At 52.0% G+C, this 22,456-nt stretch overlaps 2 protein-coding genes across 4 annotated transcripts in view; both read right to left on the reverse strand.

Moving 5' to 3' along the window:
* Positions 1 to 8,243, reverse strand: part of CUNH17orf99 (chromosome unknown C17orf99 homolog) — a 9,259-nt gene extending 1,016 nt beyond the window's left edge. Inside the window, exons 1-5 of the mRNA XM_028752797.1 lie at positions 8,062 to 8,243; positions 7,099 to 7,131; positions 2,801 to 3,088; positions 262 to 535; positions 101 to 148 (exon numbers count right to left, since the gene is read on the reverse strand). Of these exons, the coding sequence (XP_028608630.1) occupies positions 101 to 148; positions 262 to 535; positions 2,801 to 3,088; positions 7,099 to 7,131; positions 8,062 to 8,095 (677 nt within the window). The 5' untranslated portion in view covers positions 8,096 to 8,243. The remainder of the gene's footprint in view (positions 1 to 100; positions 149 to 261; positions 536 to 2,800; positions 3,089 to 7,098; positions 7,132 to 8,061) is intronic.
* Positions 8,244 to 12,171: 3,928 nt separating this feature from the next.
* Tmc8 (transmembrane channel like 8) lies at positions 12,172 to 22,227 on the reverse strand. Of its 3 annotated transcripts, XM_028752795.1 has the most exons (16): positions 22,115 to 22,227; positions 21,398 to 21,641; positions 21,161 to 21,306; positions 20,784 to 20,933; positions 20,487 to 20,572; positions 19,700 to 19,836; positions 19,368 to 19,509; positions 18,363 to 18,533; positions 18,059 to 18,198; positions 14,849 to 14,972; positions 14,403 to 14,500; positions 14,133 to 14,316; positions 13,871 to 14,001; positions 13,625 to 13,783; positions 13,042 to 13,120; positions 12,172 to 12,641 (listed from the first exon to the last, which is right to left on the reverse strand). In XM_028752795.1, the coding sequence occupies exons 2-16, from the start codon at positions 21,556 to 21,558 to the stop codon at positions 12,387 to 12,389; spliced, it is 2,163 nt and encodes a 720-aa protein (XP_028608628.1). In that variant the 5' UTR covers positions 21,559 to 21,641; positions 22,115 to 22,227; the 3' UTR covers positions 12,172 to 12,386. The 3 variants fall into 3 exon arrangements, with proteins under 3 accessions (XP_028608628.1, XP_028608629.1, XP_028608627.1); XM_028752796.1 differs by having other exon boundaries at positions 20,487 to 20,569; positions 21,398 to 22,224; XM_028752794.1 differs by having other exon boundaries at positions 21,398 to 22,223.
* Between the last annotated feature and the right edge of the window lie 229 nt (positions 22,228 to 22,456).

The raw sequence follows: 22,456 nt of genomic DNA on the forward strand, positions 1-22,456 counted from the left end.
GCCAGCCAGAATACAGGTGGGTGTGAGGGGCAGCTCCCCTGGGGGGGGGGGGTGGACACCAGCCTGGATTGGGCCTCTGCCAGCCAGAATACAGGTGGATGTGAGGGGCAGCTCCCCTGGGGGGGTGGACACCAGCCTGGACCGGTCTCTGCTATAAAGGAGTAACAGAGCCATACAGCAACCCTTAGGCCTGTCCTGCCCTGTGCAGTGGGCAGCCCCAGCCACCTCATAGCTCCCTGCTCCAGGCCCAGAAGGACCTGCTCACCTCGGGGCAGCGGGATGCGGGCACTGCTGTCCACACTGACGTTGTTTTCAGCCTCGCACTGGAACCAGCCGGAGGTCTGGGACAGCGGGAGGGAGAAGTTGGCAGGTTTTCCGTGGAGCGGCCTTTGCTGTGCGAGCACACGCCCATCATTCCCCACCAAGCGGTAGGTGATGGGGGGGCTGCCTGAGGATGCCAGGCAGGACAGCTCCACAGTGGGGCCTGAGTCCCCATCACGTAGGATGAAGTCAGCCTGCAGCTGAGACACTGGCTCTGACAAGGTGGAAGAGGGTAGCATAGGTATGGGGGAGAAGCTTTTCACATCCCCAAACAATTCTCCTCCTGATATATCAGGTGAACCCAGCAATGTAATGTGACTGCTACCTTCCTCCTGCCCCGCAGCCAGAGTGCCCTCTGCATCGAAAGTCTAGGCTTCTAGACTGCTTGTAATATATATATATATTATGCAATTTTATCTTTAATGTGTACTTTAAAGAAAGTCTTTTTCTGTCATTGTTGTTTTTGAAACAGGGTCTCTCTACATAGCTCTGGCTATCCTGGAACTCACTCTGTAGATCAGGCTGGACTTGATCACAGAGATCTGCCTGCTTCTGCCTCCCAAATGCTGGGATTAAAGACATGCACCACCACACTGCTTGACGTTGTTAGGTAATTTTTAAATTGTATTGGACTAGGATCCTGTGGGAACCATGCTAAAAAAAAAAAAAATGGAGTCCCAAGGGCTAAGCCCCACATCGCCGAGCTAACACCAAGCAGTTTATCTGAGAAGGTAGGGAGGACAGTCAGGTTTCCTAAGTGTCTGCTTACAATTTAAGTTCCTAAACAGGACAAGTGCTGGCCAGACAGGACAGCACATGCCTGAAATCCTAGCTCTCAAGAATCTGGAGCAGAAAATATAACAAACAAGAAAACCCGGGGTCTGGAGAGATGGCTCAGCCATTGAGAGCTTACTGCTTCTGCAGAGGACCAACTTAGATTCCCAGTGTCAAGTGGCTCACAGCCACCTGCAACCCTAACTCCTGGAAATCTTACGTCTCTGGCCCTCAAAGACACCTGTTCATACCACACATAATTCTAAATAAATAAACAGACAGGGCAGTTATGTCACATGCCTTTAACTGGGAGGCAGAGGCAAGCGGATTTCTGAGTTCAAGGCCAGCCTGGTCTATATAGTAAGTTCCAGGACAGCCAGAGCTACACCGAGAAACCCTCCCTTTGAAAAACAAAACACAGCAAAGCTACATTCTCCAAGGACCCCAATTTGGTTCTCAGAATCCACATGGCAGCTCACAATGACCTGTGACTCCAGTTCTGGGGCCTCTGATGGCATCATCTGTGGCACTGCACACATGTGGTGCACAGACGTGCAGGCAAAACACTCATGCATATAAAAAAGACAATAAATCTTTAAGCTAGGCTAGGGACGTAGTTCAGTGATAGGACACTCCCCTGGACTGACAGCCTCTGGCTCAGGGATTAAAGGTGAGAGCTATGGTACAGGAAGGCAGGGTTATCTCTGTCTAAGACAAACTCCTTCAGGACAAGGACAATCCAGTGCTGGAGTATTCAGTCAGACGCTCTGAGAATCTCTACTGACTAGTTAGACGCTCTAAGCATCCCCTACCGACCAGTCAGATGCTCTGAGCATCCCTGCTGACCAGTAGCTACCTGTTCCATGCCTGGTTTCAGCCTCATTAGGTCACAACACAACCTCTCTCAAGCCCTTAAACCCTCCGGGGTGGCTCTGTTATCATTTTGTTTCACAGGCAAAGCAATTGAGGCCCAGATGTTGAGAGACTTGTTCACAACTCCACAGCCAGCTCAGAAGACACCCCAGCCTCCCGCCTGCTGGGCTTCAGGCCCTATGGGACCTCTTTTTTTTTTGAGTGGGGGTTGGTTTTGGTTTTCAAGACAGGGTTTCCCTGTGTAGCCCTGGCTGTCCTGGAACTTGCTCTGCAGACCAACCTGGCTTTGAACTCAGAAATCCACCTGCCTCTGCCTCCCAAACGCTGAGATTAAAGGTGTGCCCACCAGTGCACTGTGGTGTTTTTAAGGGCTAGGGATGCTCGCTCACGGAGGCTAGCAAGACTTCCTTGTTCCTATTAACAAGGACATGGCCTTTGTGCTGGAAAGGGAAGAAAGAAAGGTCTGGAGTGGGAATGAAACCAGATGTGGCCGCTTGCAGGTTGTCTAAGCCAGCCCCTCAGCCTCTGAGAACTTCACTCTGCACAGTGGCAGTGGAGAAGCTGGCCTTCTCTGGTGGGGGTGGGTGAGGTAACTAACAGTTACCCTTTGATTATCAGCCCCATAGCAGGCCCCACTGTGCCTTCTGGCTCCTGCCTGCTGACTGTGTCCTCAGTCAACATGGATTGAGTAGAGCCTTGAAGGCAAAGCAGTCTGTCCCTGTCCCCACTCTACTTTGGCCTCTTCCTCTGTGTCCTCTAATCTCCCCCTTCCCCAGGCCCTCCATTGGTCTGCATCCCGCTGGCCTCAGCAACCCACATCCGCTGTACTCACTAGCCCACAGTTCCTGGTACATCTGCAGCCTGCTGCTGGGCCCGTAGGTGCCCAAGTTCGAGGCTGCCTGGCAGGAGTAGGTGAGCAGGTCCGGGTTGGACTTCATCGTGATGTTGACGTTGAAGGAGGCCGGCGTGGAGTCATGCACAACCTTTTTTGTCACCAGGACACCTCGGCTAGCCAGGAGAGAGTATGTGATGGGCCGGGGTGCCTCGGGGGCGTCGCAGGTTATAAGCACTCGCTGGCTTTGGGGATAAACTTCCAGTACTTTGTAGGCAATGGTGATGCCTGCGAGGAGAACCGGTCAGAGAAAGAAAGAAACCAAGACAATCAGATGCCTAAAAGAAACTCTGGGTTGACAATTCTTCAAGGTGTTAAATATTTGGAGTTGGACAGAAGGCTCAGTGGCCAAGAGCACTTCCAGAGGACTTGGGGTTTGGTTCCCAACTCCGTCAGCTCACAACCAACTGTATGTAATTCCAGGTCTCGGGGATTGGCAAGCTCTCCTGGCAGGGTGGTTCATCTAAACTCATGCAGATACATATACACAAACGCAAATCAGTTTTTGAAAGAAGCATAAACTTAAAGGTTGAAGGTGCATCTCAGTGATAAAATATAAGGCTATCAATCTCAAGGCCCTAGCTAGGTTCTGTCCCCAGCACCATAAAAGGGGGGAGGGGAGCTAAAAGAATTAGCAATTACTCTTAACCTAAAAGATTACCAACTGTAGTCCTAGAGACATCCCAACAGAAGCAAAGACAGTCTCAGACAGATCCTTACATGTCTGCCAGGGCAACTCTGGTCATGGCTACCAAGAGGTGAAAGCAGCTTCAGAGCCTAAATTTGGAACAAGATCTGTGCAAGGACTATGATTTCCAGTGAGGTCAAAATAAAGAAATGTGCCCAGCAGATACCACAGCGCCAGTGTAACCTGACTCCACCAAGCCTGAGAAGCCAGACACAAGGGAAACTTTAATAAGCATACTTTTTGTTTTGTTTTGTTTGGAGGAGCTGGAGAGATGGCTCAGTGGTTAAGAACACTTGCCGCTCTTGCAGAGGACCAGAGTTGGCTTGCCAGGGCCCATACCAGTCTAGTTCCAGAGGATCTGATTCTTCTTCTGGCCCTCTCAGGCACGCCTATACAAGTGGCATTCACTCACAAAGTCACAGAACACACATACATATAAGTGAAAATAACAATAAATCTTAAAAAAACAATACAAGCAGTCGGGGCTGGAGAGAAACCTCCGTACTTAGGAGAGTGTCACACAGTGGCTTACAGCTGCCTGTATAACTCCACTTCCAGAGGGAACCCAACCCTCTCCTGGCTTCTGTGAGTACCGCCTGCATGTGGTTCACAGACAGAAAGACACACAGACACACAGACACACACAAGGCATGTGAAGCATACCTTTAATCTCAACCTTTGGGAGACAGAGGCAAGCAGATCTTTGTGAGTATAAGGCTAGCTGATCTATATATTCCAGGACAACCAAGATTACAAACACGATGAAACCCTGTCTTAAAGGGGAAGATAAAGAGGAGGAGGAGGAGGAGGAGGAGGAGGAGGAGGAGGAGGAGGAAGAGGAGGAGGAGGAAGGGGTGAGGAAAAGGTAGTTAACCTCCCAGACTGTATACATTTGCCTTTGCTCTACTGGTCCCCCTGGTCAGAAGCTGCCTGTGGAGGAGGCATCCCAGCCTCTTACAGACACTTCCTGGGACTCTCCAGGCGTCTGGCTACTATACATACTTTCTCTCAGATCCTAATTCCTGAGTGTTTCAGGGGAACTTTGTGTCTGCTGGCATTGCAGCTGAGTTCTGAGGTCAGGGACCCACTCCACACCCCGCAGCAGTGAATGGCCCATCCCTGTCCAGCTCCGTGCTCTCCAACACCAACAGAGCCCTCTTCCAGAGCTTTTTGAAAACTTTTTTTTCTTTTCTTTTTCTTCCTTCCTTCCTTCCTTCCTTCCTTTCTTTCTTTTTTTTTTTTTTTTTGGTTTTTCGAGACAAGGTTTCTCTGTGTAGCCCTGGCTGTCCTAGAACTCACTCTGTAGACCAGGCTGGCCTTGAACTCAGAAATCCGCCTGCCTCTGCCTCCCAAGTGCTGGGATTAAAGGCGTGCGCCACCACCGCCCGGCTTGAAAACTTTTTAAAGTACCCCTCTTTGTGAGTTTTTTTTTTTTTTTAATCAAAATAGATTTCCAATTTGAGATAGTGGACCTAATGCTACAGTTGGATTCTCTCTGGGCACTGTGGCAGACTTCTGATAAGACTTTTGCCACCTTAATCTTTAGGGATAACAGGTCTCTTTGGGGTCCAAACGAAGTGTTTGGAGCTGGACTCTGCCTCACTGAGGAGATGAGTTCAAGGCCAAACTGTGGTTATGCTTGTTCGTTTTTCTCCTTCCTTCATGAAAGACAATGAGCTTGACTTGTAAAAGTGAAAAGAAACCCAGTCTCTCTCATTTTCATTTCAGTGGCCTGGAATAGAAGCTTGGTTTGCATACGTGCTGACTGCAAGCACTGAGAAAGCAGTTTGCTCCCAGAAGGGAAAACAAAGGTGGGCTCTCTCCACATGGAGGGGACAGCTGCAGGGTTTCTTGTTGTTGTTGTTGTTTGTTTGTTTTGTTTTAAAGATTTATTTATTTATTTAATGTATGTGAGTACACTGTCGCTGTCTTCAGACACACCAGAAGAGGGCATCAGATCACATTACAGATGGTTGTGAGCCACCATATGGTTGCTGGGCATTGAATCAGAACCTCTAAAAGAGCAATCAGTGCTCTTAACTGCTGAGCCATCTCTCCAACCCTTGTTTATGTTTTTCGAGACAGGGTTTCTCTGTGTAGCCCTGGCTGTCCTGGAACTCACTATGTGGACCAGGCTGGCCTCAAACTCACAGAGATCCATCTGCTTCTGTCTCCCTAGTGCAGGGACTGTAGGTGTGAGCCATCATACCTCCTACTCCTAACAGCCTGGGTGCTCCCTCCACTCTCTCTGGCCCTGCAGGAAGCTTGGGTTTTCTTTCTGTATTTGCTTTCATCCTGAGGAGTCCTGTATTGCTAACAGCCATTCTCCATTCTCCAGTGTTTGTGAGGGATCAAGGGATCACCCAGCTTTTCAGAGACCTGTAGCAGAATTACATTAGCAGAGCCGTGGCCATGGGCTGAGAGGACAGGAAGGCAGGACCGCCTCTGCCTGGGTACTTTCCTGAGACCCAGCCACCAGCTCTTTTTTTAGCTGTGACAGTAACAAACGTTTTCTTTTTTACAGAAAATGAGGAAATGGTAGTTTGGTGTGTGCCTCATCCGAGTGAGATCTGCGTCAGCACCAGTCTTCAGCAGAACAGAAGGGGATGCCCGGAACGCAAGGTGGATGGCGAGACAGGGAGGAGACTTCCTGCCTCCACCTTAAGGGGCACAGGAGCTGGAGATGCGGCCCAGGGCTAAGGGAGGGGTCCATCTAGAGGGAAGGAGGTGAGAGAGAGAGGAAGACGGAGCAGGCCGTGGATGGCATAGGTCAAGGCTGTGATCTGTCCCTGAATCCTTGACTCCTGGCTCTGTACCAGGGCTACTGGGGAGGGAAGGAGGAGAGAGGAGGGGAGGGAAGGAGAAAGGAGGGAGAGGCAGACGAAAAGAGAGAGGGATGGAAGGAGGGATCTATCTATAATATATATATATATATATATATATATATATATATATGTGTGTGTGTGTGTGTGTGTGTGTGTGTGATATATTTATACAGATGTATGTATAGATAGATAAATGATGGATAGATGATAGATAGATAGATAGATAGATGATAGATAGATAGATGATAGATAGATAGATAGATAGATAGATAGATAGATAACACTCACTCTCAGCTGCTTCCAGAACAAAGCAGTGTAATCTCTAAGTCCTGTGCAGGTCCCCAGCTCCCTCACAAAGCCCTCCTTTCCCAGAAGCACACACTAGAGTTCCCCAGCCTTCTCTGAATCTTACCCATCAGGCAGAGCTGTGGGGCTTGGAGCAGGTGAATTTTGTTCCCTGTAAGGACCTGATCCCTGTGACTGCAGCTGCTGAGGACCCCTCCTCCTCACACACTCCAAACTCCTCCCCTCTGGTGTACCTAGAGACTTCATAACAGCCTACCCTGCCCTGTAGGGGTGGAGGCCAGAATTATCCCTCTGGGTCCTCTCACACCCTGTCCTCACCATCAGTAATGTCTTTCCAGCCCAAGGCACCTAATACCAGTATGCAGCTGTGACCCAGGTGTCCCCAGCTAGATCCTTTTTGCAGTGTGGGGGCTACTCACCTCCTGTCTGCTCCTCTGAGAAGCCACAGGCAGCTGTAAAAGAGGGGAGGGGTAAGGGGAGCTGGGTAGAGGAGGAAGACTGTCCAGACAGTTTCCTGCCCAGGCTGATTTCTGACAGTGAGGCCACAGGGACCAGTTAACATCTCTGATCTTGAGTTTTTAATCGTATCTTACTGTTCCAGGCCAGCTTTGAACTCAATATGTGCCTGAGGGTGGTCTTGATCTCATGATCTTCCTGTCTCTACTTCCTGAGTGACACACACACACACACACACACTATACCACACACATACCACACACACATATACACACACAGGAACACATCACACCACACACACCATGCACACACACACACCCACACACACACACACACACTACACCATACCATACACACATATACATACACCATACCACATACACACACATCACACCATACACACATACACACCACAATATTATATATACCAGTGGAATCCAGATGACAGCTGATACCCTAACAAGGTGACACATGCATAGGCTGTCTAGTGTCAACATCCTACTCAGACCCTCCCACAGTCTCTCTCTCCCTCTGGCTTCCAGGGTGCTTCTGCCTTTGTCTGTCTGTCAGTCTGTCTGTCTGTCTGTCTGCCTGCCTCTCTCTGCCTCTCTCTTCTCTCTCTCTGCCTCTCTTCTCTCTCTCTCTCTCTGCCTCTCTCCTCTCTCTCTCTCTGCCTCTCTTCTCTCTCTCTCTCTCTCCCTCCCTCTCTCTCTCTCTCTCTCTCTGCCTCTCTCCTCTCTCTCTCTCTGCCTCTCTTCTCTCTCTCTCTCTGCCTCTCTCCTCTCTCTCTGCCTCTCTTCTCTCTCTTCTCTCTCTCTCTCTCTCTCTCTCTCTCTCTCTCTCTCTCTCTCTCTGACTCTCTTAACACTCTATTCCCTAAGCCTACTCTCTCAAGGCCCTTCCCACGGTATCTGCGGGAGACTCACCCAGCATGGCAAAGAAGGGCAGCTGAAGGAGCATCCTGCTTCTGTGGGGCTGTGCGCTGCTCAGGCTGTTAAAAGCTTCCTAGTCTGGCCTCTCCACCCTAAGGCCCCTGGATGCTCCTTGAGTGGCTGCCTGCAGCTAGGAGATAACTTGACAGTTGTGGCTCTCTGGGGGCCCCAGTACCTCACAGGGCTGGTTCCAGGGGCATCTGTGTCCTCCCCCTTGTTACCTACAGGGGGAGGAGGGAGTAAGTGTGTGCCTACTGAGTTTGGGATGGGTAATTATCCTGGGGGACCTATGTGAGCCTAATGTTAACACAAGAGCTCTTCTTCTTCTTCTTCTTCTTCTTCTTCTTCTTCTTCTTCTTCTTCTTCTTTTGGTTTTTTGAGACAAGGTTTCTCTGTGTAGCCCTGGCTGTCCTGGAACTCACTCTGTAGACCAGGCTGGCCTCGAACTCAGAAATCCGCCTGCCTCTGCCTCTGCTGGGATTAAAGGCACAAGAGCTCTTCTTATCAAGGAGTCCTGGAGAATCAGTTCCTGCTAAGGAGCTGGGAGGGGAGGTGCTTTAGTCCCTGTCATGTCCATCTGAGCATGACATACCAGCCGTCTGTCTCCAAATCAGACCTCAGGTGGGATGAGACTCTCTGTCACCTGAGAGTGTGGAGCCCCATGTTTTAGTCTTGTCCTTAAAGGAGACCAGAGAAAGGTCATCCCTTAAAGACCTAGATCCAGCCTCACCCGGACAAGGAAAATGGATCATGCTACCGACATTGGTGTGGCCTGGACAGTCCCGTTCCTTCCAAGTTCAAGGCTACCCCAGGGATAGACCCACATGGTCTGAGGGGCAGAGAACAGAAGAAGCAGGTAAGATGGCACTGGACAATACTACCCCAGGGGAGGCCACCCATATCTGCCCACCCACATGGCTGAACTCTTCCCCCAAGTCTAGGTCTGGGCCTGCAGACTAATCTGTGGCTCGGTGACTGCTCAGGAGACGCTTGCCTTCTTCACAGCAGAGGCCTCCTGATGACAGGTCATACAGCCCATGTCATGTGTGGTTGCTCTAGAGAGCCTGACTGGCCACTACACTCAGACCTTGGTCCAGCCCTGTTCTTTAGGAAGGTCACTCTAGCATGGCCCCCTCTTGCCACTCTTGGAGGATCTACAGAGGCTGAGTTCTATCAGGAAGCTGTCTGCACTGTAGCCCCACAGCCAAGGAACAGAGGGAAAAGCCATGGGAAGAGCCAGCAAAGGAGCCAGCTCTGACACTCAGCAGTGTACACCCTGCCCACACCCGCTCTGTTAAGTTTCTCCAGTAAGAACTAGGGGGAAGGGGAGAACATTTTAACTTAGTTCCCCACAAAATTCCTGTTCTTTAAGAATTAGATTTTTTTTAAATGAATGTTTCTTTTTTTTTTAAAGCTTATTTTATTTATTTCTTGTATATAATGAGTACACTGTCGCTGTCTTCAGACACACCAGAAGAGGGTATCAGACTCCATTGTAGATGGCTGTGAGCCACCATATGGTTGCTGGTAATTGAACTCAGGACCTCTGAAAGAGCAGCCAGTGCACTTAACTGCTGAGCCATCTCTCCAGCCCCAAGAATTAGGTTTTTGTTTTTACTTACAATATTTATATTTTATGAATATGCATGTGTGCCTGGATACATATGTGTTCACCACGTGTGTGCCCGTGGCAGTCAGAAGAAGGTGTTAGGCCCCCTGGTACTGGAGTTACAGAGGATTGTGAGCCAACTTGTGAACGCTGGGAGCTGAGCCCAGGTCCTCTGAAGGTGCTCTTGCTGGGGAGCCATCTCTCCAACTCTATTTATTTACTTTTGAAACAAGGTCTCGCTAATGTGGTCCTAGCAGTGGCTAGTAGCCTAGTAGGGCGAGCAGTGCAGACTCATCATTTCACAGTGGGCTGGTGCCTGTCATCTAGGTCCTGTGGCATACACCACAGATGCTGCTTCAGCCTCCCAGACTCTGACCACCACTACTAGGAAGTGCCGTCCCCAGGGGGCCTGGCTTGTTGTTTGATTGGCGGCTATCTCAACACCCCCCCCCACTTCTCCTGGATGGGTCTTTTGAGCACGACTTTACATCGGTTTTGTTTAGTTTTACGATAATGTTGTTATTAGATCATTTTTTAATTTTTTGTTTGTTTGTTTGAGGTACTTTGTAAGCTGTCCCAGAACTCACTAAATAGACCAGGCTGAATTTGAACCTACAGAGACTCACCTATCCAGAGTGCCTCCAGAGTGCTGAGATTAAAAGGGTATGCCACCGTAGCTTGTCATTTTTTTTGGTATATTTAATACAAGTTCTACCCTGTGCCCTGGCTGGCCTGTAACTCCTCATGGAGCTGGGAGGAAAACTATAATTCTGAACTTGAGAGGCAGAGGCAGGAGGATGTCTGTGAGTTTGAAGCAGACCTGGTCTGCACAGTGAGTACCAGGACAGCCAGGACTATGTAGAGAGACCCTGTCTCAAAACTCAACACACAACAAAGAAACCAAAACCAAACCAACCAACCAAACAACTCCCCCCCCCAAAAAAAAAACAAAGACCAAAAGAGAAACAGAAATTGTTCCCAGGCTGCTGGCTACAACCAGACCAACCTCAAAATCAGTAGGAATCTGTTAGCTTTAGAACTTTATAAAGGGCCTTCCAAGCAGTGGGGTCAAAGCCACTACAGCTTGGAACTTCAAAGCAAACTTCATGGAGGGTGGGAGGGAGGAAAGGAACCCCAGGCCCAGCTCTGCAGGCTGCACCCTGCCCTGCCTTTGCAGCCCCATGAACATACCCCCTCCCACAGCATACCCTCCACAAGTCTCAGAGTGCAGGCCTGTACCTGACACTGAAAGCCTGGCAGGGTGTGAACTTTCACCCCTCAGAGGCTCAGTGTACTCCCAGGGAAGGTTGAGAGAACAATGTTCTGCAGATGTGTGGCCACTGTTAGCATTTAGTCTAGGCTCCGCCCCACAGTTACCTGGCAACAGCCAGGCGTGCCTGACTCACTATAAAAGGGGCTGCTCGCCCCCTCTTCACTTTCTTTCTTGCTCTCTCTTCCTGTTCCTGCTCTCCTTCTCTCTCCATTACCCTCTCCCCTCTCTCCACGTGCTCATGGCTGGCCTCTACTACTCTTCTCTCTGTCTCTCTTCCTTTCTCTGTCTCTACTACCTCTTCAACTCCCCTCCCCATGCACTGAATAAACTAAACTCTGTTCTATACTATATCATAGTGTGGCTGGTACCTCAGGAGGAAGGGATGCCTCACTATGGGCCCGCAGAGGCACCCCCTTCCCCACACCATACCGCGCCTCCACCAAACATATACCTGGTCTCTCTTTCTTTTTATAAAACACAATAGCATAGCCGGGGAGGGAGGGTGGCACACGCCTTTAATCACAGCACTTGGGAGGCAGAGGCAGGCGGATTTCTGAGTTCGAGGCCAGCCTGGTCTACAGAGTGAATTCCAGGACAGCCAGGACTACACAGAAAAACCTTGTCTCTTAAAAACCAAACAAAAAAACAAACAAAAAAAACCCAAACAAACAAAAAAAGAAACAAAAACAAACAAACAAACACACACACACACACACACACACACACACACACTAGCCATGGGCCCTGATCTGCTTTTCCCAAGGGACCCAGACATCACCGAATTTCAGGAAGCCATTCTTAGGATCTGGAGTGGCTTCCGAGCTCCACCCTGGTTTAGTGTTCCTTTGGAGCCCCAGTCGACACAGAAGTGTGGGTTTGTTCCAGACCAGCTCTTGCAGCCTCATGGAGAGAAACATACAAACGTTTCTGAGAACAACTCTAAGAAATTCCAGTGTTTCCAAAAATATATATATATTTATAAATTGCATCCATGCGTTTATACTATTACTGTTATGTACACTATAGAACACTCAAGCCGGGCGGTGGTGGTGCACGCCTTTAATCCCAGCACTTGATTTCTGAGTTCGAGGCCAGCCTGGTCTACAGAGTGAGTTCCAGGACAGCCAGGGCTACACAGAGAAACCCTGTCTCGAAAAACAAAAAAAAAAAAACAAAAAAAAAGAACACTCAATAAAAAAAATTGAAGGAATGAGATAAAATAAAACAGAGGTAGAAATTCTCATGTTTTTCCTGCTGACTTGAGGGTGTGGCTCACTTTGGAGAACCCTGCCAGAGGTCCAGGAGCCGTCTGTAGGCAGTGGTTCGGGGGTGGAATGGGGGTGCAGAGATCGGGGGCATAAGGAGGTGGTGGAAGGGCTCGGAGTGGAGGAGGCGCTGGAGGAAGCTGCGGCAGAGCCAAAGGACGTGGAGTCGGTGCTACAGCTCTGTGCGGCTGGGGAAGTGAAATCTGGAGGCGGGAACCGAAGCCCTGGGGGCTCGGAGGCTCGAAGAGCTCAGCCTGTTGGAGGGTCCCAGCCGGGGTGTCCTGGGGCCGGGCGAGCCTGGGCATGGGAATCCGGGGCAGAAGGATCGTGGACGCGAAGCTCGAGAGTGAGGGGACTCAGGCTCTGGGGTCAGCTCTGGCAGTAACCGCGACAGGTCGTCCACCAGGTGCCACTTCTCCTGGACCTGCTACAGGGAAAGAGAGCAGATGTTAGTTAGAAACAAGCTGTAGCCAGAAGCCACGCCCATAACGCAACCTGAGGCCACACCCCTGCCAGGATCTGTTCTCAGTGCAGCAGGAGGCCACTAGAGGCCCCGCCCCTAACCTGGGACCAGGAAGCACCATGGCCCCGCCTCCAACAACTCCCATTTCCCCATCCCTTCCCCAGACCACGCCCATAACCTAAGGCTTCACTTCAACCCAAGGCCACGCCTCCAAGCCTGTCATAGGAGCCACAGGTTCCTTCCTAACCTGGAGGTACACACACCACAAGGAAGAAAGAAACCCACCCTCTCAGCTCGGTTGGTCCTTCAGAGTAGCTAGATACACACTCCTCAAGGGTATGGCCGCAGTGCCACGCACACTCACCCACACCAGTTGCTTCCTCAGCCCATGGATGGCTCTGGCATTCGCCCGGGACTGAGAGATGCAAACGGTCAGGACGAGGCTTAAGGCAGATAGGACTCCAGGTCAGTCACCTCTCAGACCACAGTCATCCGACCTGACTTCCTTGCCCCGCCCGAAGTCTTTATCTTTGAGATAGGGCCTTGTCAGGTAGCCCAGACTGGCCTGGAGCTCACTCTGTAGTAGGGTGGCTTCAAATTCACAGCAATCCTCCTGCCTCAGCCTCCTGAGTGCTGGGATTACAGGTATGCACTACCATACCAGCTCTACCGTCTCATCTCAGATCTCTGTGCTTTATTGGAAGACACCCTCCCCCCCCCCAACCCCTAACCCCTCACCCTGCTGCCTGCATCTTCCCAGAGCCCCACACTCCGAGTCCTCCAGAATGGCACGTTGGTTCACCCGGGGCTGTGTTGGTACCTATCTTCGAGCCCCCATTTCCCTGGATCCTGCACTCCAGGACACTATCTAGAGATGCTCATGTGTACACCACCCCTGGGAAGGAAGGAAACTCTTGGGGTTTCTCCCTGTCCTGCTGTACAGTCACCTGAGCAGAATGAGGAGTGGGAAGCTGAAGGCATGAGAGCCGAGGTAACCGAGGGCACGCTGGCCAGGAAGTGGGAGCTGGAGGCTCACCAGCTCCGGTACCACCTGCCAGGGGGCCGAATAGTTTGTGAAGAGGCCGCAGTCCCAGGAGGAGTGGGTGCTGGAGAGATGGGCGCAGACAGGATTGTCAGAATCTGGGGTAGGAGTTGCTGGACCAGCCAGCCTCCCAGCCACCAGCCCTCATCACCTGCTGATCACGTAGACCAGAGGTACGGCAGCCAACAGCAGCCCTAGGACCAGCACCAGTTGGAAGAAGAAGGTGGAGCTGGATGCTCGGAAAAGCCGTGGGGATGCCCTGGAGTTCCTCAGGAGGGTGTACTGGAGGTGGACAGTAACAGGACTTACCAGGATGTTTTGTAGACCATGGAGTATGTGGTCCAGAGAAGGGAAGGTAGAAACAGGATGCAGCCTCAGGGTGCCCAGGGGGCCCCCTGAATCAACCCCCTCACCTTCTTGATGTAGAAGGTGAGAAAGAGGAAAACACTGTTGAGTAGTGGCAGCAGGGGGCAGTAGAAGAGGCCCATCCAGGTGACAGTCTGTGCAGCCACGATGTCCAGGACATTCTTGGGCACCAGGAACTCCTCTCGGTCCAGCCAAGTCCAGAACCAGCCTGAGAAGCGCTCCACTAACAGCCTGGGGTAGGGGGGGATCTGGGTACACTGTAGGCAAGTGTGCGAGCCACCTGAGTCTTCCCTATGGGCCATCCCACCCTCACTCACCTCCGAGGCAGGCTGACTAGGAAGGCGAAGGCCACAGTGAGCAGAAAGTTGAAGATGATTAATTTATATAATTCTTCGCCCACCGAGTTCTCCCAGCACTGAGGTGCGGAGAGAGAGGACTCATGACTAACCTTAGGTTCCTTCAGATTCTCTTCCCTCACCCATTGCTTGCCGGAGGTGGGGGTGGGAGCGGGTTGGCGGCTGGGGTGAATCTTAGTGCCCATTTGCACTCAGACATGACCTCAGGGATAGACTAGAGCAGAGGACTCCCACTCCCGGAGAGCTACAGCCGAGGGCAGGGCGCCCCCTTGGCGCATATTGTGGTATGGCAGCTCCATCTCCAGCTACTCACGAAAATGAGACCCGGGGAGGGACAAGGACTAAAAGGGACCGGGCTCTGGAGTTTGAGGTGGGGCTTTGTGGGGAAGGACGGGGCTGCCGGTCACCTGGTAGTCGCAAGCGTTGTAGCCGTAGGGCTCGCAGCTGGTCTTGTTTCTGCCTATGCACAGCACCGTCTGACCCAGGGAGAAGGAGAACATCCCCAAGCTGGCCAGCTTCAGCACCACGCACCTGCGGGCGGGGCATGCGTCACGTGGGGATGCGTCAGAAGGTCCGGCTCTATCCAGGCTGCTGTCTGAGCTCCTGCGTCCTGGGCTCTGCCCCTCTCAGAGCTCAGCCTTCTTCCAGCTTGCTTTACCTCCCACCAGTCTCTCTCTCTGTCTCTCTCTCTGTCTCTCTCTCTGTCTCTCTCTCTGTCTCTCTCTCTCTGTCTCTCTCTCTCTGTCTCTCTCTCTCTGTCTCTCTCTCTCTGTCTCTCTCTCTCTGTCTCTCTCTCGCTCTCGCTCTCTCTCTGTCTCTCTCTCTCTGTCTCTCTCTCTCTCTCTTTCGAGACAGGGTTTCTCTGTGAAACCCTGGCTGTCCTGGAACTCACTCTGTAGACCAGGCTGGCCTCAAACTCAGAAATCCGTCTGCCTCTGCCTCCCAAGTGCTGGGATTAAAGGCGTGCGCCACCACTGCCCGGCCAGTGTTTCTCAAAATGCGTTCCTCAAATCTGACTCTACATGGTTTGCTGGGAATGGGTCCTGTTTCTAAGCCAGTTTGGGAAATACTGCGCCACTCAGCTATCCTCCTTGCTGCTAGCTTTACGGTTTATCCGGATGAGTCCCGCAAGAGAAACTCTGTACCTTCCTGGATCCTCAGAGCCTCAGGTCAGTCAACACTTTCTTCCTCCTTTTTATTTACTATGTAGCCCTGGCTGGCCCGGAACTCACTATGTAGGCCAGGATAGCCTCCAAGTTACGGAGCTCTGTCTACCTATGTGTCTGGTGTTAAAGGTGAGCGCCACTATGTCTGGTCACCTTCTGAGTGTGTGTGTGTGTGTGCACACACACACACGCATGAATGTGTGGGTGTATGTGTGTTGGGTACACTTACCTGTACATGTGCATGAGACTAGATGTTGACTTTAGCTCGCTCTCTTGCTCGCTCGCTCTTGCTCTCTACTTACATTTGTTTAAAATTTATTTTTGTTTGTTTATTTGAGACAATGTCTCACTATGTAGCTCAGGCTGGCCTGAAACTTATTCTGTGAACCAAATTGGCCTCAGACTCTGCCTGACTGTCTTTGACTCCCGAATGCTATTTTTATTTTTAAAATTAGGAGTTATATGTCTGTATGTGGGTATGTGCCCGTAAATGTGTTTGTCAATGAAGGCCAGAGGGATTGAACCTTCCTCGAGGAGCTGCCTGGTGTGAGTACTGGGAATGTAACTTGCATCCTCTGGAAGAGCTATAACCTGGTTATAACTGCTGAGCCATATTTCAAGTGTCCACTTTAAAATTTAATTTTGAGACAGAGTTTCTCACTGAACCCAAAGCTCATCATTTGAAGTTACACAGGACAATGAACTCTTGGGATCTACCCATCTCCCCCACTCCCCAGCACTGCTGTGGGGAGTGGAGTGTTACAGGCACATGCCACCACACTCAGCGATTACATGGCTGCTGGGATCTGAACTCAGGTCTTCCATGCTAAGGACACACTGTATGGCTGAGCTGCACCCCAGCCCCACTAGTTAGCTCCTGGGCTCACTTCTGCATCGCATGCTTCAGAGACACATGCCACATGTAGTTTCTGAATGTGTGAGGACCACATAGTCTGATGGCCTGAATCTGTGACATGCCTGTAACCTGGACAGCTCAGTGTCTGTGTGGCTAGAATGGCTGACAACTGAGGCTTGGTCTCCAGTTCAGCAGGGGCTGAGAGGCAGGGATGGCTGCCCTTTGGAGTACCTTAAAAACTTTTTTTTGTTTGTTTTTTGTTTTTTTTTGAGGTTTCTCTGTGTAGCCCTGGCTGTCCTGGAACTCATTCTGTAGACCAGGCTAGCCTCGAACTCTCGAACTCAGAAATCTGCCTGCCTCTGCCTCCTAAGTGCTAGGATTAAAGGTGTGCACCACCACTGCCCTGGAGTACCTTAAAAAAACCAAACCAAACCAAACCAAACCAAACACCATAGACAAGCTTGGTACAGTGGTGCACAGCTTTTATCCCAGCACTGGGAGGCAGAGACAGGCAGGTCTCTGTGAGTTCAAGACCAGCCTGGTCTACAGAGTGAGACCCTGTCTCAAAAACAAACAGCAAACAAACTCCTGATGCAGGATCTCTTTTCTAAGGATGCACTGTGTACTCCAGGGTTGCTGGCCTGGGTGCTCCCAGGTGAGTCCCTGTCTCTCTCATCTCAACACAGGGGTGCTGGGGTTACAGATGTGTGCTACCTCATCTGGCTTTTTATGTCCATTCCAGGGATCCAAGCTCAGGGTGTCAAGCTTGCATGGCACGGGCTTATACCCTCCGAGCCCTCTTGCCAGATGTTGACTTTGAAGGTTTTGACAGCATCTTGCCATGTAGCCCAGGCTAGATTTGAATTTGTGACTCCCTGCCTCTGCATCTCAAGTGCTAGGGTTATGCCACCATGCCTAGCACAGTTTGAGTTGTTTCTTGTGTGTGTTTCAAGGCAAATCAGAATTGGCCATGAGGGATGCAGAGGAGGAAGAGAAGGCAAGACCCGGAGAGGTAAGAGGAGAGAGAAGCTGCTGAAGCTGATGAGGTACACAGGTGGGAAACTGGTCCAGCATTTCTAGGCTGCGGGTCATGTGCCTGGCCCTCATGCTTTGCAGGGTCTGTGTCTCAAACTGATGGATTTTTAAAATGTTTTGTTGTTGTTGTTGTTATTTGTTTTTGTTTTTGGAGACAGGGTTTCTTTGTATAGCCCTAGAGTCCTGAAACCTATTCTGTAGACCAGGCTGGCCTCGAACTCACAGAGGTCTGCCCACCTCTGCCTCCCAAGTGCTGAGATTAAAGGCATGTGATGCCACCGCTGCCGCAACCACCTCTCCAACCCCCAGCAAACTGCAGGATTTGTGTAAGTGTTCATAGCTGGTTCTCGACTCTCCAAAGCCAAAGAGCACCCCAACCCTCTGATTGGCCCTCTGCTTGGTGCAGGTGGATGGCTCGCTTCAGGGGAAGCCTCAGATTTGGGTCCCTAAGGTTGAATGTTCTAGAAGCACTGCTCACCTCCCATTTGGTACAGTGGAGAATATGAGTGTCTCCCAGTTCAGGGCCTGAGGACCACAGTGCCACGCCCCCGTATGCTCACCAGATCAGTGTGAGGTTGACTTCAGTGCTGGGAGGGTAGTTCTCCAGCTGGATCAGGACTGTGAACAGTTGGGGACCCAGGAAGTTGACCAGGGAGATGACTCCAGGAGGCAGGTACTGGAGCACCAGAAAAAGGGACTCCTGTGGGGAGGAGGGGAGGTCAGGGTTCCGAAGATGCAGCTCCTTTGACCTGAGCCTCTATTTTCTCATCCGCCGAGTGGGAGCACTCCCCCCTCCCACAGTTCACACCAGAAAAGCAAGAAAGAAAAAAAAAACATAAAGAAAGGACTACAACTGTCCTGTACCTCCTTGTTGTCCTGTGAGTACTTGGTGGCCCAGAAGATGGCACTGATGGCTCCGACTACTAGCAGCACAATGAGGGTGTTGGTGCGCAGGTAGGTGAGCAGGCGGCAGGCCTTCTGCGTGCCGGTCTGCTGTTGAGCCAGCTCCACGAGGCGGCCCTCTTCCAGCTCTACCTGATGGCAGCAGGGAGGGGTCTTGAAGCACTCCACATCCACACCCACCGTCACCCAATCACTAGCCACCTCTGATCAGACAGTAGCTCACTCAGCTGCACACACATGCATGTGTACACACGAGCACGCACACACATGCACGTACACACATGCCTTTTGTCGTTGGGTTTTTAATTTTATTTTTACACTGTGTGTGTGTGTATGTGTGTGTGTAAATGCCCTGGTGCACACATGGAGGTCAGAGTACAGCTTGTATGAGCTGGTTTTTTCCTTTCACCATGTTGGATCCAGAGATGAACTTCAAGTCTGCAGTCTCCACAGCAAGGCCCTTTACCTGAAGAGCCATCCTGCCCATACCTCTTTGTTGAGACTCATAACCTTGGCTAGTCTGGCACTTCTGGAATTGTAGTCCAGATTAGTTGCAAACTCAGGGCGATCCTCCTGCCTCAGCCCTGGATCCCAGTGCTGGGATCAGACATGCACATCATACCTAGACACATGTACATATTTATTTATTTATTTTAAGACAAGGTCTCACTATGTAGGCCCTGGCTGACTTGGAAATCACAGACATCCTCCTGCCTCTGCCTCCCAAGTGCTGGGATTAAGAGATGTGCGCCACCAGGCCCGGCTCACACATTCTTAGAACATTTGCATATTCTAGCTGGTTCACACTGCCATGTGCCGGTCACTATCGTTCACAGCCACACAGTCCCATCACACCTGTGCTCATCTGAATATATCCACATTTTCACACCCAGCACTCAAGTGCACACTCACGCAGCCCCTCTCCTCCACGTTCCTCACCACACACTTGCACTCTGCCGCACACACCTTCAGTTCATTGCTGATCTCGTGCTTCTTGATGGTGGCGGCTTCCTGCACCCGGATGCAGAAGTCCCAGGATGAGAACACTTTGGCGCTGAGGGGCGTCCTGTAGCGCTGGCCCAAGAGTGTCTGCTGGCCTTCTGCCATCCTGGAGGAAGGGGGAAAGACTTCTGTGGGGTTTCCTCCACTCTTGCCTCAGAAAGTTGGGGCAGGCTCACCGGGCTGGGTGGCCAGGATGAGTCTCACCACACAGTGATCTATCTGCAGACTGAGGATCTCCTTGCCCTGGGAAGGATGGCCAAGGGTGGAGGCCTGAGGTGACATGGGTTTTCCCTCACCTCTGCAGTATCCCACAGAAGCAGAGGAACAGGCAGGCCATCGGGCTAAGGAGGTAGGCCAGGCGGATGCTGTACGCCGAGCTGCTCTCTGGCCCTGCTCGGTATGCACCGTAGAAGAGATAGGTGTTGTTGAAGGCCTACAGACACAGTGAGGGCCCATCAATGAAGCTGAGTGCGGGCCCTGTTCTCCGTGCTTGCCCTGGAAGGATAAGATCTCCCTGTGTGTCCCAGGCAGGCCCTGAACTTACAATCCTCTTGCTTCAATCTCCAGTGCTATGCTTGCAGGTGTGCACCACTGTGCCTGGCCTAAGAATAGCCCTGTTTTACAGACACTCAAAGAAGCCAAGTGACTCACCCAAGGCTGCACGGATTTGGATCCAGGACTCAAGATACTGACTCAGTGGCCTCCAGGAATTGAGAGGTACTCCCCCCATGCCCTAGACAGGGTTTCTCTAGGTAGTCTTGGCTGTCCTGGAACTCACTCTATACATGAGGCTAGCCTCAAACTCAGAGACCTGCCTGCCTCTGCTTTCCAAGTCCTGGGATTAAAAGCATGTGCCACCACCATACCTGGCGGGAAAGTCTGGATTCCTTCCTCTATTTGTCTCTTGCTCCAAGCTGGGTTCTATGAGTCATGGGGACATGTCCCTATGTCCCTGTATCTGGCCTGGCTGGCTTGTGTAAGAGTCTCCCTTAAAAGCCAAAATCTCTCTTGAGGGAGCAGGGGTTCTTTCAGACTGGAGTCTCCCAGATGTCCCAGAGCATTGCCTGAAGAAACTCCACTTACCCTGCCAGTTAAAATATTCCACAGTGGGTTGTGGAACCTTGGAATGTCACTCTGGGGCAGGGGGCTGCTGGAGCACTGGAGGCCTGCTGAGTGGGAAGAGAAGGACATCAGGATAGGGTCCCCCAAAAAGGTGACACTCTATCTTCCAACTCCACTGTCTCTACCCTAATACTGAGGCTGTCTGAGGTTGTGCTGGGAGGCTTCTGGGCAGAAGGTCCTGTCGAGGAGAGTCTAAGGCTAGCTCATGCAGCATGGCCAGACCGATTCCTGCAGGGTCAGGGCAACCCCAGAACTCACTCAGTTTCAGGGCAGGGCCTGGCTCAGGGGAGCATAGCCAGACCAGGGGCAGCAGCACAAAGCAGGCAGTCAGCAGCATGGTCAGCAGGTTGAGCAGTAGCAGGAAGCGAAGGAAAGTGAAGTAGGACTGGATCCCGGTCCCGAAGAGGCCTATGGGAGAAAAGCAGGGAGCGTCAACCACGTTGAGAATCCCAGGGCTGTGTGTGATGTGCCAACGTGGACCAGCCCCGGGCAAAATTAGGGCTTCCCGCGCAGTATCTGCACAGCCCTCAGAAGGCTGTCACCTAGTAGGTGTGCACAGGAGGAGTCCGAGGGGTGTACAAAGATGGAGGGGCTGATGAGGGAGGTGGGAAGTGCTGGTCGGCATGAAGTCTTACCCCCTATCTCATAGAGAGCTCCCTCCCAGAGCCCGAAGCCACGAGCCAGCCGTTGCGCTGCCTCCCTCAGGTGCCGTCGTGCCACTTGCCTCCGGCGATGCCACAGCTGCCAGCAGCTCTTCACACCCTCGGGCTCCCGCAATTCCCTGCAGGACCGTGGTGATGGGTCATCCATCTGACAGGTGCATCCTCGGGTGCCTCCCCCGCCCCAGTGCAGTGTCCCCGAGCGGCACTCACCGGATGAAGCGCTTGTCTGCCATGGCGTAGGGCAGCATCCGCACAGGCGTCCGAGAGGCGCATAGCCGCTCGACTTCTTGCTCCCACAGCTCCTCCGAGGCCGCCTGGGATTCAGGCCTTCGTGGGACTGGTTCTGACTGCACCGACCACTGGCGAAACATCCCAGTGGGCGCGCAGGACGGACAGGCAAGATCTTTGCTCGCAGGAGTAAGGAGAGGAGCGGGTGGTGAGCTCCACCTTGGCCCTGCCAACGTCCACAAGTGAAAAGAAGCCTGCTGGGGTCCGAGCCGGGGCTACCCCACTTCACCTTTCAAACAGACCCACTGACCAAGGCCTTAGTCTCCGGCCTGTTAAGTGCAGTGAAAGGCCTCCAGGATGTGAGGACAGAGAAGCCACCAGCAAAGCAAAGGCCGGCTGTCATAAACCTCCAGCTTTGGAAAAACAACGCCCACTCTTTTTCCATGTGCTGATTGGCTTTTTTGTGAAGTCACCCATGTCCTGAACCCCGACAGCTCCTAGAATTCAGCTTCCTGCAACACCCCCAGCTCTGGATGTACTAGGGCTCCGTTCTGTGTGTTTTGTCCAGGCTGAGTCTGCTCTGGTCTTCTTAAGGGACCCAGATAGGAGGCGTGGCTACATCCCCAACCATGAGAAAAGAAGGAACCCCCAAACCGTCCAGAAGGAAGCAATAGCCCTGGCCTTCTTCCACCCTCTCACCGTCCTTATCTTCACGCGATAAGCAGCTCACAAAGGGGCAAGGGACCTAGCTCCCCGAGGAGCCCCCTCCTACGACCAGCTCCGGACACACCAGGCAGGGTGTTGAGGGAGTGGGGTGGGGTCACGTGACAGGAACCCCGGGGGTGGGGGCCCACTGCGTCTCCTCCCCTCCACCCACTCCCGCCTTCCGCACGGTTTCCTCTGCGTACACTTCCTGCCCTGGAGGGACACAGCACAGGTGAGGGGCGCGGGTGGGCATGCACCAGGCCGTCCTGCTTTTCTGTGCTCCGGCTCCTGCAAGTCCTCTTCCTGGCCGCCAGTCCTGGAGGTGTCCGGGTGCAG

This window comes from Grammomys surdaster, unplaced genomic scaffold (assembly GCF_004785775.1).
Source record: "Grammomys surdaster isolate TR1022 unplaced genomic scaffold, NIH_TR_1.0 125940, whole genome shotgun sequence".
NCBI classification, from domain to species: domain Eukaryota; kingdom Metazoa; phylum Chordata; class Mammalia; order Rodentia; family Muridae; genus Grammomys; species Grammomys surdaster.

Excerpts from the sequence above, each read along its gene's own strand:
- Tmc8 (XM_028752795.1), bottom strand. The coding sequence starts at position 21,558 with ATGTTTCGCCAGTGGTCGGTGCAGTCAGAACCAGTCCCACGAAGGCCT. Across the intron at positions 20,573-20,783 it reads AGGCCCTGCCCTGAAACTGA|CAGGCCTCCAGTGCTCCAGC; the intron begins GTGAGTTCTGGG and ends CTTCCCACTCAG. Across the intron at positions 14,002-14,132 it reads TCACCTTCTACATCAAGAAG|TACACCCTCCTGAGGAACTC; the intron begins GTGAGGGGGTTG and ends GTCCACCTCCAG.